This window comes from Balaenoptera acutorostrata, chromosome 3 (assembly GCF_949987535.1).
Source record: "Balaenoptera acutorostrata chromosome 3, mBalAcu1.1, whole genome shotgun sequence".
In the NCBI taxonomy this organism is placed as follows: Eukaryota; Metazoa; Chordata; class Mammalia; order Artiodactyla; family Balaenopteridae; genus Balaenoptera; species Balaenoptera acutorostrata.
Window position 1 is genome coordinate 60965363 of NC_080066.1, and position 13635 is coordinate 60978997.

The following is a 13635-nucleotide window of genomic DNA, read 5'->3' on the forward strand; positions in this document are numbered from 1 at the left end:
GTGAGTAGAGTTTAATGCAGCAGAGATGGGGTGGGGGGAGGTTTGGGGAGAAGGAATCCAGAGAGACTTCTTTGTGCTTCTGCAGTCTTCCCAGGAAGAGGGTCATAGCCGGGGCTAGTTTTATGGGATAATACAGAGCTATGGAGCTCAAGCTGCTATTCCCAGTAAGGATGGAGAGTGCTCTAAAGCCCAGGAAAGGAGGCTCCCAGATCTCCCGTGTGCTGTAGCCTGGGACATGGAGAATGGGACCCTGGGAGCAGCCAGGAAGCAGAGAACCAGGGCAGGACCAGATCAATGGTGCCTCGTGGCTGTGCCGGGGGAAGAGGATTTTCACTCCTCTCACTCCAGTGCTGGTCTCCCAAGGATGGCTGTGACCCAGGAGACCCACACGGAGGGATCCTGAAACTGGTGCGTGGTTTTACAGCTCCAGAGAAGTGAAGCTGGTGAGTGACAGAACCACAGCCCTGTGGGTCTTCAACCGCTCAGTGAAAGAAGCAAGGGGGATGGAGCCAGGCAGACCTGCTCTGCATGCCAGCTCTGACCTACCCTGTGACCAGAAGCAATCGTGTCGCCTCCCTAAGCCTCAGTTTCCTCACGGACTAAATGAGTCTAATACTACCCACCTCATAACATTGCGGTAAAGGCCTAACAGGCTAATAACAGGGGCTTTGCACATGATGGAGACTAAAGAAATATTAGTTCTTGACCCAGCTACCTGACATCCCAGGAGAAATCACCATCTCCCCCCTCCTCCCTAATAGGGTCTCAAAGAATTGGCTTTTTTTCTGGTAAGGAGGAATTTCTCCTCTTGGCAGGAGAGTGTTAGAAGTCTGGACCTAGGATTCCAACCCAGAGCCTCCCCATCCTGGCCGCCTGTGCCATTGAGTTAATTGATTTGCTTGCTCCTAGTTGGGTGCTGACAGTCCGGCCAGGCCCAGAGTGGCTGGAGAGAGAGGCCAACCGGCCAGGAGCACCTCCTAGTTCACTAGGGAAGCACACCTACCATAAACCTCCTCCCCATTCTGAGATGGCACCCAGATACACAGACATCATTTGTACACAAATTCTGCACTCAGACCACACTTTCTGATCCTCCATCCCCACAGGAGACACATACAGAGCAAGCACACATGGAAATGCACAAAGAAATCACCATATGACACAAACACAGATATACTTAGACCTCCCCTCCACACCCAGAGGCACGCAGGCACCGCACACAGGAAAGGTACAGCATACATAGAGGCTCCCAACACAAAGATACAGCCATGATTGTGATTATCATAGTTACCATGTATTGCACTTATTACGCTCCAGATATTGTTCTAAGCCTTTTCCAGAGAATGCTTTAATTCTTACAGTAGTAGAGGTAGATATTATTTTTATCCCTCATTTTACAGATGAGGAAACCGAGGGTCAGAGAAGTAAAATAAAATGCCTGAGGTCACAGAGTGGCCCGGTGCAGACATACCCACCCATACCCACCCCCTCGCTCCTCAACTCCGTTTATTTTCATAGACAAGCAGCATTGTGCCCATCCTGACATGCTCCACACACACTCAGGGTGAACGCTGTTTGGGCACTAGTGGCCAAAGACGCAAGAAATGGCCTGTTGGCACAGCGGCTGGTAAGCTGTACTGAAGAACCAGACGGGTGAGAAAGACCAGACGTTCCAAAGGTAGTGGCGGTGGTTAAAAGTCTTACAAGACCGACGGGGCCACCACGTGAAGCGCTCAGCACAGCGCTGGGCGGCGGGCCATCATCCAGTAGTGAGTTCAGTGTGCGCTGAGGGCCTGGCCCCAGCTCTGCGCAAAGCCTCTCCTTGCGCGCTTGGCTGCACCCATTTCCCGGCAAGCAGCCCAGAGTGTGAGGTCAACCAGCCCTAGGTTTTTAGCAGAAGGGCCGCCGAGCTCGACCGCGCCCTCAGGCCGACTTGGGCCGGGATCTGGGGTTCCCGTGGAGACATTTTATTCCCAGGCGCCCACCTGCGTCCCATCGCGCACCAAGTTCTTGGTACACCTTTTAATGGGAAAACAACGACAGCCACCATGGTTGGATAAATGTTATTTATAATTCATGGGCCAGTTTTTGGACCCTTTCAAACAAAACCCACAGAGATTTTTTTAAAAGAAAAATGCCTGGACTCTGCTCAGAAGTCGCGGGTTTTCTAAGGAACGACAAGCCGCTACGCAGATAGTAAATTACCCCGCGCGCCACATTTGTTTCTGATTATTTGCGTTGCAGTTGGTTTGTGAAATAAAACAGAAGAGTTTATAAATATCATTTATTCTGGAAGTGAGACACACATTCGACCCCAGCCTTGTTCCTAGAAGGAGCTGTGCTATTCGAGTGGGGAAAGAATGGGGGAGTCCGTGTCAAATTACACTCCCGCCCCAAATGCAAGTCAAGGCTCGAATCTGGATCCGGTGATCGTCTTCGGATTCTGCGTTCTGGCGTTACCCACCTAACGCTCCAACTGGGAGAAGTTTTCCACAGGCGGACGGGTGGGGAAGTCTAAACAGAGTTTACCCAAACCCTTAACCTCTCTCTCTAGCTTGGACCCTGAGAACAAAGGCGCCCGAGAGGAGAACGGTGACCGGCTGGACGGTGAAGGTCTTGTCCAAACAGACCACCCTTCCCCGCCCCCCCCAGCTCTCGTCCTAAGAGAGTGGATTTTTTTTTTTTTTAATGAAACAAGGGAGCATCTAAAGGACAGGCCCCCCTTCACTCCCCCAGGTATCCATCACCCTGCTCGAGCGCGCCTGGGGAGACCGCCACGCAAGTCCAAGAGGAAGCTCAGAGCTGCGGCGGCCGCACAGACAGCTCAGCAGTGACACAAGGTCCAGCCGGGATAGCCCGACCCAGCGCCAGAGTATGGCTCCTTGTACATTTCGGGGGAGGGGGCTGCGCTCCATTGTTCACTCTGGGCCAATCAGGGTTGGCCCATTTCCTCCCAGCCAATCCTCCGTCACCCCCGCCTTCCACCCAACCTACCCCGCCCATCAGCCCCCAGGTTCCCAACACCTCCCCTGCATCCCCAGCGGTTCTGGGGAAGCTTCGTGACGCCACAGGTCCCGCCCCCAGCTCCGGCCACGGGCGAATGCGTGCTGACGTCATGCTGCGTGAGGGCCGGTGCGGAATCGCTCCTTCAACTCCGCGGGGCAGGAGGAGTTAGTTAGCAAAAGAGCCGAGGCTGGGCGCGCGACCTTCGTCCTTCTGCCCCTGGCCGCACGCTTTGCGCACATCTTTTTTCTGCATGGTGGATATTATTTTTCATTATCCTTTTCTGGGTACTATGGGGGATCATTCCAAGAGTAAGTCTTCCAGTGTGTGTGTGCGTTGTATGTGTGTGTGCTTAATATGCAATATTTCTAATGCAGAAGAATGTTTAGTGGATTCTACAAGTGGCTTATATTTGACAGGACACTGGGAGAGAAAAAAAAGAAAACGAATGCATTTTCCTGCAGGACCGCTTATCCGTTGGAATCCTGTTGTTTTAGTTTATAATTAAACACTCTTTCTCAAGCCTGCTAGGCTGACCTCAGGCTGTGAAATCTGCTTCTGTTTTGCGCTAAGGCAATAGGTTTGATTTAGGGATGTGGGTTTTTTTTGTTTGTTTGCTTGCTTGCTTGTCTTTCGGCCTTTCAAATAAGGAAGATTTCTCTAGCTTGTTCTGGGATATTTAAACTAAGAAATGTCAAAGAGGATGAACGGAGACTCCGCCGAAAGCTGAAGTGTCTGTGTTGGGATAGGAGGGAGTCGCTGTGAGAGGGAGTGTGCGGACGGCAATGCCGGAACATCACCGTCCAGTATTGATAGTGTGGCGTCCGCGGGGTTTAAATGTCTATTGACTCTTTCTTCTCACTGACTTGTTAGATTTTAGTTACAAGATATATCGATAAAACGCCTGTGTCCAAGTGAATGTAATAGAGAAAAAAATCGGGGAGGAGGGTGGGGGGAGACAGAAAGCCTTAGCAAATTCAGAAGATTTTGTTTTTTCGTTTCCAATTGTCTGGACCTTTGGAAAGCCCATTTCCTTTTTCTTGCGGTCGCAATTCTTGAAAGAGAGCGAGAGCGCCAGCGGGTTGGGTTGGGGCTGGAGCGGCCTCGGCCGGGGTCCGGGCAGCCAGGCCTGACGCGGACCCCGCGCCCTTCCCCGGCAGAGAAGCCCGGGACGGCCATGTGCGTGGGCTGCGGGAGTCAAATCCACGACCAGTTTATCCTGCGGGTGTCGCCCGACCTCGAGTGGCACGCCGCCTGCCTCAAGTGCGCCGAGTGCAGCCAGTACCTGGACGAGACGTGCACGTGCTTCGTGAGAGACGGGAAGACCTACTGCAAGCGGGACTACGTCAGGTGAGGCCCGCGAGAGCCCGGGCTACGCCACCGCCCGCTGGGGCCGGGGCTCGAGGATGGCGGGCCGCCCGCGCGCCCCGGCGCGGGGAGAACGCGGCCCCCACCCCGAACGCGTGTCGCCGCGCACCTCCTGGCCTGGGAACCCCCCGAGGGCTGGTCCCCGCAGCCTCCCTCTGGGCCACAAAGCGTCCTGGGCGCGCGTGCCCGGGGTGAGTAGCAGCCCGGCAGGCGAGGCCGGCCGCAGGCCCCGTGCTGACACCGCCCGTGCCTTGGGCCCGCAGGCTCTTCGGCATCAAGTGCGCCAAGTGCCAGGTGGGCTTCAGCAGCAGCGATCTGGTGATGCGGGCGCGGGACAGCGTGTACCACATAGAGTGTTTCCGCTGTTCCGTGTGCAGCCGCCAGCTGCTGCCCGGCGACGAGTTCTCGCTGCGGGAGCACGAGCTGCTCTGCCGCGCCGACCACGGCCTCCTGCTCGAGCGCGCCGCGGCCGGCAGCCCGCGCAGCCCCGGCCCGCTCCCCGGCGCCCGCGGCCTGCATCTGCCAGGTAAGCCGCTTGCGCCCGGTACTGTGCCGCCGGCTCGGGAGTGAGTTCATGGGTGTGTGTTCGTAGCGGGGGTGGTTGTGATCGGACGAAAAGTTGTCACTTGGGTGTATTTCCGTTTGCCTGCAGTGTGGGGTTTTCTGGGTGAGTGCAGAACCCTGTGTTAGGAACGCGGCTGAGTGTGTGTTCGTGTGACGGGGAAAAATTGCGTGTGGGTAAACTGAGCCGGGATTGTGTGTATGAGTGTGCAGAATAGTGGGGAATTGTGTTCTCCGTGATCAGGAATATGTGGAACACAGTAGTAGGCTAGGAGCAGGAAGGTGAATGACCACGGGGAATCTGAAGTGGTGACTTTGTCTATGGAACTTGTACTCGGAATTTCAAGCAGTATGTGTGTTGTCAGAGAGAAAAGATAGGTTTGCCTGGGGGTATGTGTGTAAGGAATACAGTTCGCAGCCTAGAGGTGGGTTCAGCCAGCCAGAAGCCCACCCGTAAAGACAGCTTTGAAGGCTAACTACTCAACAAAGAGCTAGTGTCTGCATTTGTCTTTTGAGGCCCAGTTTGATGAACAATTTAGCCGAACGTTTCTCGGTGGGGAAGGAGTGGACGTACAGTGGACTCAGGGATCATACATGTCAGGGGATGCTCTGGGTCCTAATGAGGAGATGCCCAGAGTTGGGTTCTAAGTGTGTGGTTACCGGGTAGGAACAGTGACTCTGGCTAAGCAGTTACCAGCAAGTAGCCACGGACCTGAAGCACCAATCTGTAGACCAGGCTGAGCCTCTGGGTGCTGTGTGCTTGACGTGCTCCCACTTCCTCTGGTCCTCCCTTTATTCCCGTATAGAATGAGAAAATAGGGCTAAATGGGCTATTTGTAAATATTTATCCAGATCTAGATATGCCCGGAAGGGGATATAAGTTGAAACAGTGAGACTTGTATCCAAACCTGGTTCAGATGGGAGTGCGAAACAGGATGAAGCCAGTGTTGAGTGCACCCTGGTCTCGGGTGTCGGAGGGGCTCCCTTTTGTTTGCTGCGGGTTGCGGGCCGCGGGAATCCGGCCCTAAATACCCGATTCTACTTAACCTGGGGTTGAGAGAACCCAAGGCCGAGAGAGGAAAGTGCTAGCGGCTGCGCGCGGGCCCGGAGGGCGGCCGCTGGGCCAGGGAACCTGGAGCCTTGAGGGAGGAGACCCGGCGGGCCGAGGCCCGAGGGCTGGCAGAAGGGAACTGTTCCAGGCCCTGGAGGCCCACTCGCGCCCTAGGGCAGGTCTTCGCGACACACGGCCAGGCCCTGTCCGAGAGGCCTCTGAATCAGGGAGAAGGGCTCTTGGGGGCCACCCGGGAGCGGGAGACAAGCCCCCCAATTCCGAGGCAGCGCGGCGCTTGGGGTCCGCGTGGGTTCCCTTCCCCTTTCCCCCCCCCCCAGAGTCCCGGGCGCGCCTCCTTCCTCTTCCTCTGAAACTCCGACTTCTTCCGGAGGGCTTCCCTCGTCCCGCGGAACCCACGCGGGCATTCCTAGGGTCTGGTAAGTGGAGGAAGCACAGCGGGGGTTGGCCACTCCCGTCCCGCACAGGCCTAGCTCGGAACTCCCACGCCCCGCTTGCGCGCTGGCGCGATCGCTGCGGGGAGCCCTGTGGAGGAACTAGGGAACGGACGAAAATGCACACCTTTTTCCGGGTAGGGCGAACGGACGGAAAGGGAGACAAGACGAACAATAAAACGAAATAAACGGAATAAAAGAGAAACGAAATCGGGCCCCGGAGGACTCGGCCGCCGCGGGGCGGGTCGCAGGGAGAGTGAGTGGTGGCCGCTCTCTCATCTCTCGCTCCCTTGCAGACCCGGGATCGGGCCGGCAGCCCTCGCTGCGCCCGCACGTGCACAAACAGACCGAGAAGACAACCCGCGTGCGGACCGTGCTCAACGAGAAGCAGCTGCACACTCTGCGGACGTGCTATGCCGCCAACCCGCGGCCCGACGCGCTCATGAAGGAGCAGCTGGTGGAGATGACCGGCCTGAGCCCGCGGGTCATCCGCGTCTGGTTCCAGAACAAGCGGTGCAAGGACAAGAAGAAATCCATCCTCATGAAGCAGCTGCAGCAGCAGCAGCACAATGACAAGACGGTGAGAGACTGGGAGCTGGAGGATCGGATCGGGTGGAGCCTCGGGTTCGCGCTGCGGCATCTGCGTGCCCATTTCTGGGCCGGCTCTCGGGAGATCCAGGGGGAACTGGACTCGCCAACAGCGTGTGTTGGTGCTTTCAGAGCAAGGCTTACCTTGGGGTTGAAGGCTTCTTAATTATTGTATTCGAGGTCAGGTCTTTCTCAGTTCCAGCGGCAGACCAGAATTGGGGTCTGGGGCGTAGTTCGGAGCTCAAGGTGGCATGTTTGCCAGAGCCAGCAAGTCGGGGCGGGTTGTGTCCTTCTCTCAGCATGACTCGGTTTGAACACTTTTCCTCTGCAAACCTGGAGAGGGATGGGAACGCAGGCCTCGTGTTCGTTCCCTTGCCATGTTGGCTTCCAGCACAGAGGCTGGCCTATGGTGGCTGTTTTTGGGCCCGAGGAATTTGCACTGGAGAAGGCGGGCTCACTTGGCTGCGGACAAGTGTATGCCTCCCCTAAACCGTTTCAGGCTCCAAATCACGTGCCAGTGCCTGGGGCCCCAGTCTCAAAGATGGCGGGAAACACAAGACCTAATTCGAGCGTCTTCCACCCTCTCTTCTGCTTGTCCCGCAGAGCCTGCAGGGACTGACCGGGACGCCCCTGGTGGCGGGCAGCCCCATCCGCCACGAGAGCGCCGTGCAGGGCAGTGCAGTCGAGGTGCAGACGTACCAGCCGCCATGGAAAGCGCTCAGCGAGTTCGCTCTCCAGAGTGACCTGGACCAACCCGCCTTCCAGCAGCTGGTGAGGCCCTGCTCTACCCGCCCGGAACTCAGGACTCCGGGAGAGGTGGGGTGGATTTAGCCACTTAGCCAAGGTGGGAAGGGGTGGGGGGTTCTCAGGGGATGAGGGGCTGGGGGGGTGGTGGTTGGGGGGAGGTGGGTAGCTGCAACCGCACCGGCTCATTAATTCGCTCTAAACCAGGTCTCCCTGGATTAAAGCGCTCACAGGGGAGGTCGAGGGATTACCCAACCCGCAGCCCCGCCCTAATACCCCTGTGTGCGCTTGGGGACCTGGCCGACTTATCCAAGGGCCTGCTCCCAGCCGGTGGCTTGTCCCCAAGGGACACCTTTGGCAGTAGGTGGCCCGGGAAAACCAGCTCGGGCGCTTCTTCACCCGCCCCTTCCCGGTGTTTCCGCTGCCCCAGGTCTCCTTCTCAGAGTCTGGCTCCCTAGGCAACTCCTCCGGCAGCGACGTGACCTCCCTGTCCTCGCAGCTCCCGGACACCCCCAACAGCATGGTGCCGAGTCCCGTGGAAACGTGAGGGGGACCCTTCCCCGCCAGCCCGCGGACCTCGCATGCTCCCTGCATGAGACTCACCCATGCTCAGGCCATTCCAGCTCCGAAAACTCTCTCGCCTTTGTAATTATTATTATTGCTATTTAAAGAGAGAGGACTGAGAGAAGCGGTCGGGATAGCCAAAAGCGCCGGGACGCAACCTGCTTTCACCAGACTGGAAAGCCCTGCTCCGAGGACTTTTCTTTTTACAAAACCAGAATTTGGGTTTACTAACGTTAGCTCTGCCATCTCTTCTCCCTCGCTCGGCGTGGCCGCCGCCGCTCTATTTCCGCGCCCCCCCGGCCCACGTACCCACTTGTGCGTGGAGAACGCGCAGGTCAGGTCCCGCGCCGGCCCAGCCCTGAGCTCGCCCACGCGGATGCGGGCACCTGCCGCCACCCGGCCCCGCGCTCCCAGGTGGCCTCGCCCCGCCTCTAGCGGGGAAGAGGACGGGGCAATCCAAAGGAACAGGCACTCAATCCCCCAAAGCGCATGACTGCCGGAAAAAAGTAGAAACGAGACTTTCCTTGAAAATGTTTTAAATTATCGGTCGACGGAGGACAGAGTGTGTGAGCCTTTGCCGAACAAAACGTAAGTTATTGTTATTTATTGTGAGGACAGCCAGTTCATAGTGGGACGAATATTTTGATCTTAATAAAAAAAGATAATAACCCGATCGATGCTGCTCCTGTGTGCTGTTGGTGCAGCGGGAGGGCTGGACGAAGGCAGGTTGGGGTTGGGGCTTGTTTCAAAGAAAATGAGGCTCAGCGCAGGGCCCACCGCTGGTGCCCGCGCTTCTCGCGCCACTGGCCCGCGTGCTCCCGCGCCAACAGGGGCGGGCCCGGCGGGGATTGGGCGCCGCGCGGGGGGCGGGGCTGGGTCCCTGTGCTCCGTGCGCCCCGTGCGGCCCAGCGAGGCCCAGCGAAGCGTTTGAGCGCCCAGGACCTGCCGGAAGCCTGCGCGCTCCCTGTTGGCTTCCCACTCTCGGCGTTTCGCGGCAGAAGCCCGCGGGGCGGTGGGGTGACCCCATTTGGGCGGGGAAACCTGCGATGTTCCGATGGCGGCTGTTTGGCTGGCTAGGGCCAGCGTTTCCGTCTCAACCTGGCCTCAGCTCCTGCAGCCGGAGCCAGCCTGGCGTCCCTCAAGGCCCCCTCGACCCTCGCTCCATTTTCGGCCGGGGGCACTCGGGCCCCCCCTGCGTTTCTTTTCCCGCCGGTCTGGAAGCCCGAACCCCCACCCCCGGGCGCCTCGCCCGCCTGCCACCCGGGCCCTGCCGCCGAGCAGCGAGGCCAGCCCGCGCGCCCCGGGGCGAACAGGGGGGACTTGACGGCTCGTCCTCGGCGCTGTCCCCAGAGTGGATGCGCGACGTGATCAATCCCGCTGCATTTATTAATTCCCCCGTCTAGACAGAGGAGAAGGCCGCGCGGCGGCTCCTTATCTGCATTTGGCATCACCTGCAAGCGATACACTGAAGGAGCCACAACAAGCCCCCGCTAGGATCGAGGCTGCCAGGGAAAATAAGTCCACCCAGAACCAGTCTGGCGTGTCCTTGGTTTATTTTCTTTCCAGACCCGAAATGCAGGGGGCGGGGGATGGCCCGGGTGGGAGGGAGCTGGGAATGGCCCCTGGATATGCCGTGCCCAGGTCACTTGGTGTGACATTTCAAACCCCTGTGACTTGTTTTCTTGAAAACTGGCTTTAGTGATCGCAGGAAATAACCAAGAGATACTGAATCTCCAGCAGGCCCCCGGGCAAGCACAAAAAACCGGGAGGCTCAGGTTTTACCCTTCACAAATATTTAACCCTTTGGCAGCCTGGGGTAATTATTTTCCCAGACCAGTTCTCTTTTGGTGGACTCAGAAAGCTGCCAGCCTGCCAGTGATTCCACTACTCTTGCACAATCTCTGGCATTGGGTTTCCTTGTCCCTCCAAGTTAAAAGACCCTCAAGTAGCTCCTTCTTTGTCCAGGAATTGTTTTGAAAGAGGGCATTGCCCTTACTGAGTAGGGGATAGTTGCAATCTTAGCTCAGGTAGCTCCTGGTAAGGAAAAATGTGTCTGAGGTGGCATCGTGGTCGCTGGATAGAGGAATCGATGCTTTCTGTTGAAAAGCCATGGGCTGATTGGATGGCCAGAGGCTGCTGTAGGTGTTTCAGCTGAACTGATGGCAGAATTCCATCAGCGGGTTTCTCCCCTTCCCCCCCATTAGAGATGCGAGGCTGGAAGACTGGCTGGCAATTGAGGAGGTGGGAAGATCGGGCCACATTTATATTTTACTTCCTGAAAGTCAAGGTGATGCTAGCACAAAAATTAAAAAGAATCTTCCCCTTCTTCAGAATTTAGGAAATGGTGCTGCAGACTTAGAGATAAGGGAAGAGATATGTAGGGTTAATGAGGACCAGCTTTACTCTCAAGTGCCCAGAAAGTGTTTTAATAATCAGGGTTAGATTCTTTGAGGGTTCATTCCCTTAACTGCATTCCCTCCCAAACAGAACTATAGATATTTCCCTTTACCTTCTGGCTGGCCATTGGATTAGGGGGCTAAACTTCCAAAAAAATCTTACTTTTGAAAACTTTTGATTTATCCAGAATATTGGGTTTTGCCATTTTTAAAAAGGAGATAACAGGTTCTTGAATTTTAAAAATGTCATTAACGGTTGTTGTTAATTAGCTCTGAATTTTTGCTTTGAACACACTGCAGTATTTTAATGCTACAAATGGAAACATCTGCCTATCTAATTACAGTCACCTCTTCCCTTGCCATCCATAGATCAAAAATCTAATTCCTCTTTTTGATATTTATATGAGTGTGTCTGTTTTTGAATATTGGGAAAGTATCCAGATCATGGTGGTTACTGTGTATTAGGATACCTGTATCTATGTGTATTGCTGTATTAGACATCACAAGCTCTCCTGTAGTTTGTTGCTAGCCACCCAAAGGGGCGCATCGTTTTCCTTGTGGGTTTCCAAGGAAAGGGTTTGACTCTGAAGCCTTATTACAGTGGTCCCTGGTGAGGTGTCAGATCTATGGTTGGTTAGTTACATTAATAAATATCAGTTTTATTGGTTCGCAGGTCACCTTTAAACATCTTCTGTAATACAGTAGGGATTTCCTTGTAAATTAAACTACCTGTAACAATTACAAGTGTTGTATTTTATGCTTACTGAGCTTTTAAAGTGAGATACCCAGCTGTGTAGTTAAAAAAGTCAGTTCAATCAAAGAGGCCATAGAGGGGAAATGGGAGTAAGTTATTTAACTAGATTCACCTTAGAATAAGATTTTCTCAGTGGATTTATCTAATAATTTGGATAGCTCTATGTAATTGAGGCAGAAAGGGATTCCCAGAGACGGAAAAGTTTATGGCTATTACACCACAAAATTTAATACATATTGAAAGGCTGCACAATTCTGGGAAATTCAGAGTCCCTGTGGCAGTATTCCCAACGAACTTTAATTTTTAATGGGTTGTGGAACAGAAATCAGCCTTTCAGTTTTGAATATGAAATAGCTTAAAGCTTAGTTTTGTCAGAGCTGCAAATACTGGGTTTAAATGAGACGTTGTCTAAGATTGTTCTCTAAAAAATGTGAGATTCTGCCGCTGCTGTCTGGGGGAGGACATAAATTGCCACACATTTAGTTAGCTGTCTTTTCCCATACAAGTATTCACCAAAGAGAGCAAGAGAGTTAGTTGACTAGCAGCATGCTGGAGAGGGGAAACAATGAATGAATAATAAACGATTTGCAGAGGAGTTCCCAATGGACTTGTGATAAAAGCAGGAAATTCAGAGAGTTTATTAAGCTGATGTAGGGAAGATTAGAGGCTTTTAAATATGGGTCTGATTGATGTAAAGGTAAACTTTCTTCAAGATACTGGGATTCAGTGCAATAATGAGGATTGTGTGACCAATTACAGACTAGCACCTTGTTGATGGAGACTGTGCATGGAAGATGCAGATAAATGGAGCTAGGCTGAGAGCAGTAATGGGAGCGAAAAAGGGCACAGAGAAATACTCCATTGGGATCCAGATGTGGAGTGGTGTAGGGGGAGTGGTTCAATTTATAAAGCAAGTTCGGCGCCCGGCAGAAATCATGCCAGAAAGGCTGGAGTGCTAGGTGAGGCCATCTTTTGGATCGGGGCACCGCCTGGTCCATAAGGTCAAGGGCTCGTGAGAGAGTGGGTCAGGGGGTGAGCGGAGGGGCAGGAGTTCAGGAAGGCTGAGCGATTCCTCAGTGGGAAACAGGATATTCAAGGCGGTGGTTTCAGTGTGGAAGACAGGAGACCCCAGTGTTCGTTCGGGGCGTGGGAGCAGGGAGAGGGAAGTGGAAGAAGAGGGATGGTGAGGAGTAATCCCTTCCCAGATTATTGAGACCCAAGAATTCAGAAAGCTTGGCAAGGAGCTCTGGAAAAAATGGCCCACGTGCTTTTCTTCCTGGGGGAGGAAGGAAAGATGGTAGAAGAGGCGAGGTCCGGACCTAGATTCAGGGTTCGGGGGTCACAGCGCCTCCAATTGCCTGTAGGGAGGGAGAGGCTCCGGAACTCGGCAGAAAGCGGCATCCTGCTGGGCGTCCGGTGTGACGAGCCTTGTAGAGCTCCGGGAAAGCGAGCTGCCGCCTAGAGCGGGAAATTCGGTTGGGCAGCGGCGTTGGGCCTTCAAATGTCGCTGCCGCCGGACCTCGGGCGGCTTTTACCTATTTGGCGCAAATTCTGGGCTCTAAAGCCCGGGCGAAATTGTTACTTTTGCTCCGACTGGGCCCTGTCGCATCATCAGGTTTACAGGCTGGACCCAGCAGAGGCTTTTCTCTTCGGCCCAGCGGGTCCACCTGTGGTCCCTGAGCCTCGGGAGACCCGGGACGTGGCCCCCGCCCCAGGAGAAAGCCAGTTGGTGGCACTTGTCTCCGCAAATTGGAACAAGATGTGCCTGCGCTCACCTGCGCGCGGTGCTCTCCCCACCCCGGGAGAATTTAGAAGTAGTAAAACCCAGGGGAGTTAGAGCTTAAATCACTCTGGCCCTGCGGAGCGCACAATAAAGGAGGGAACTTGAGACCTACAGAAACCGCGCGGGTCGGGAGTCACAGGAGTCGCCAGGCCCGATCCTCGCAGGCTCCCCAGCCGGGTGGAGCCGGGGTTTGTCTCAAACAAACCCTCTCCCCTCCCGGACGAGGGGGCCAAATGAGACCATTCAATTAAATGTTTAATTGCGAATTCTGGTATGGTTTCTGGAAGGTTAATCACAGCTGTCTCAATTATTTATGGCTTTTTGGCAAATTTCCGACCAGATAAGAAGTATATTCCATTGTGAAGTGTCTT

The 13635-nt window shown here is 54.8% G+C and overlaps 1 protein-coding gene across 1 annotated transcript; it reads left to right on the plus strand.

Moving 5' to 3' along the window:
• Positions 1-3184: 3184 nt before the first annotated feature.
• ISL2 (ISL LIM homeobox 2) lies at positions 3185-8900 on the plus strand. The gene is made up of 6 exons (XM_007173420.3): positions 3185-3314; positions 4164-4353; positions 4635-4897; positions 6732-7015; positions 7627-7794; positions 8198-8900. The coding sequence occupies exons 1-6, from the start codon at positions 3257-3259 to the stop codon at positions 8312-8314; spliced, it is 1080 nt and encodes a 359-aa protein (XP_007173482.1). The 5' UTR covers positions 3185-3256; the 3' UTR covers positions 8315-8900.
• Positions 8901-13635: the final 4735 nt, after the last annotated feature.

Bases quoted from the DNA above. Each gene is read 5' to 3' on its own strand.
- ISL2 (XM_007173420.3), top strand. From the start codon at position 3,257: ATGGTGGATATTATTTTTCATTATCCTTTTCTGGGTACTATGGGGGAT. The intron at 4,354-4,634 runs GTGAGGCCCGCG...TTGGGCCCGCAG, and splicing joins TGCAAGCGGGACTACGTCAG to GCTCTTCGGCATCAAGTGCG. The intron at 4,898-6,731 runs GTAAGCCGCTTG...GCTCCCTTGCAG, and splicing joins CCGCGGCCTGCATCTGCCAG to ACCCGGGATCGGGCCGGCAG.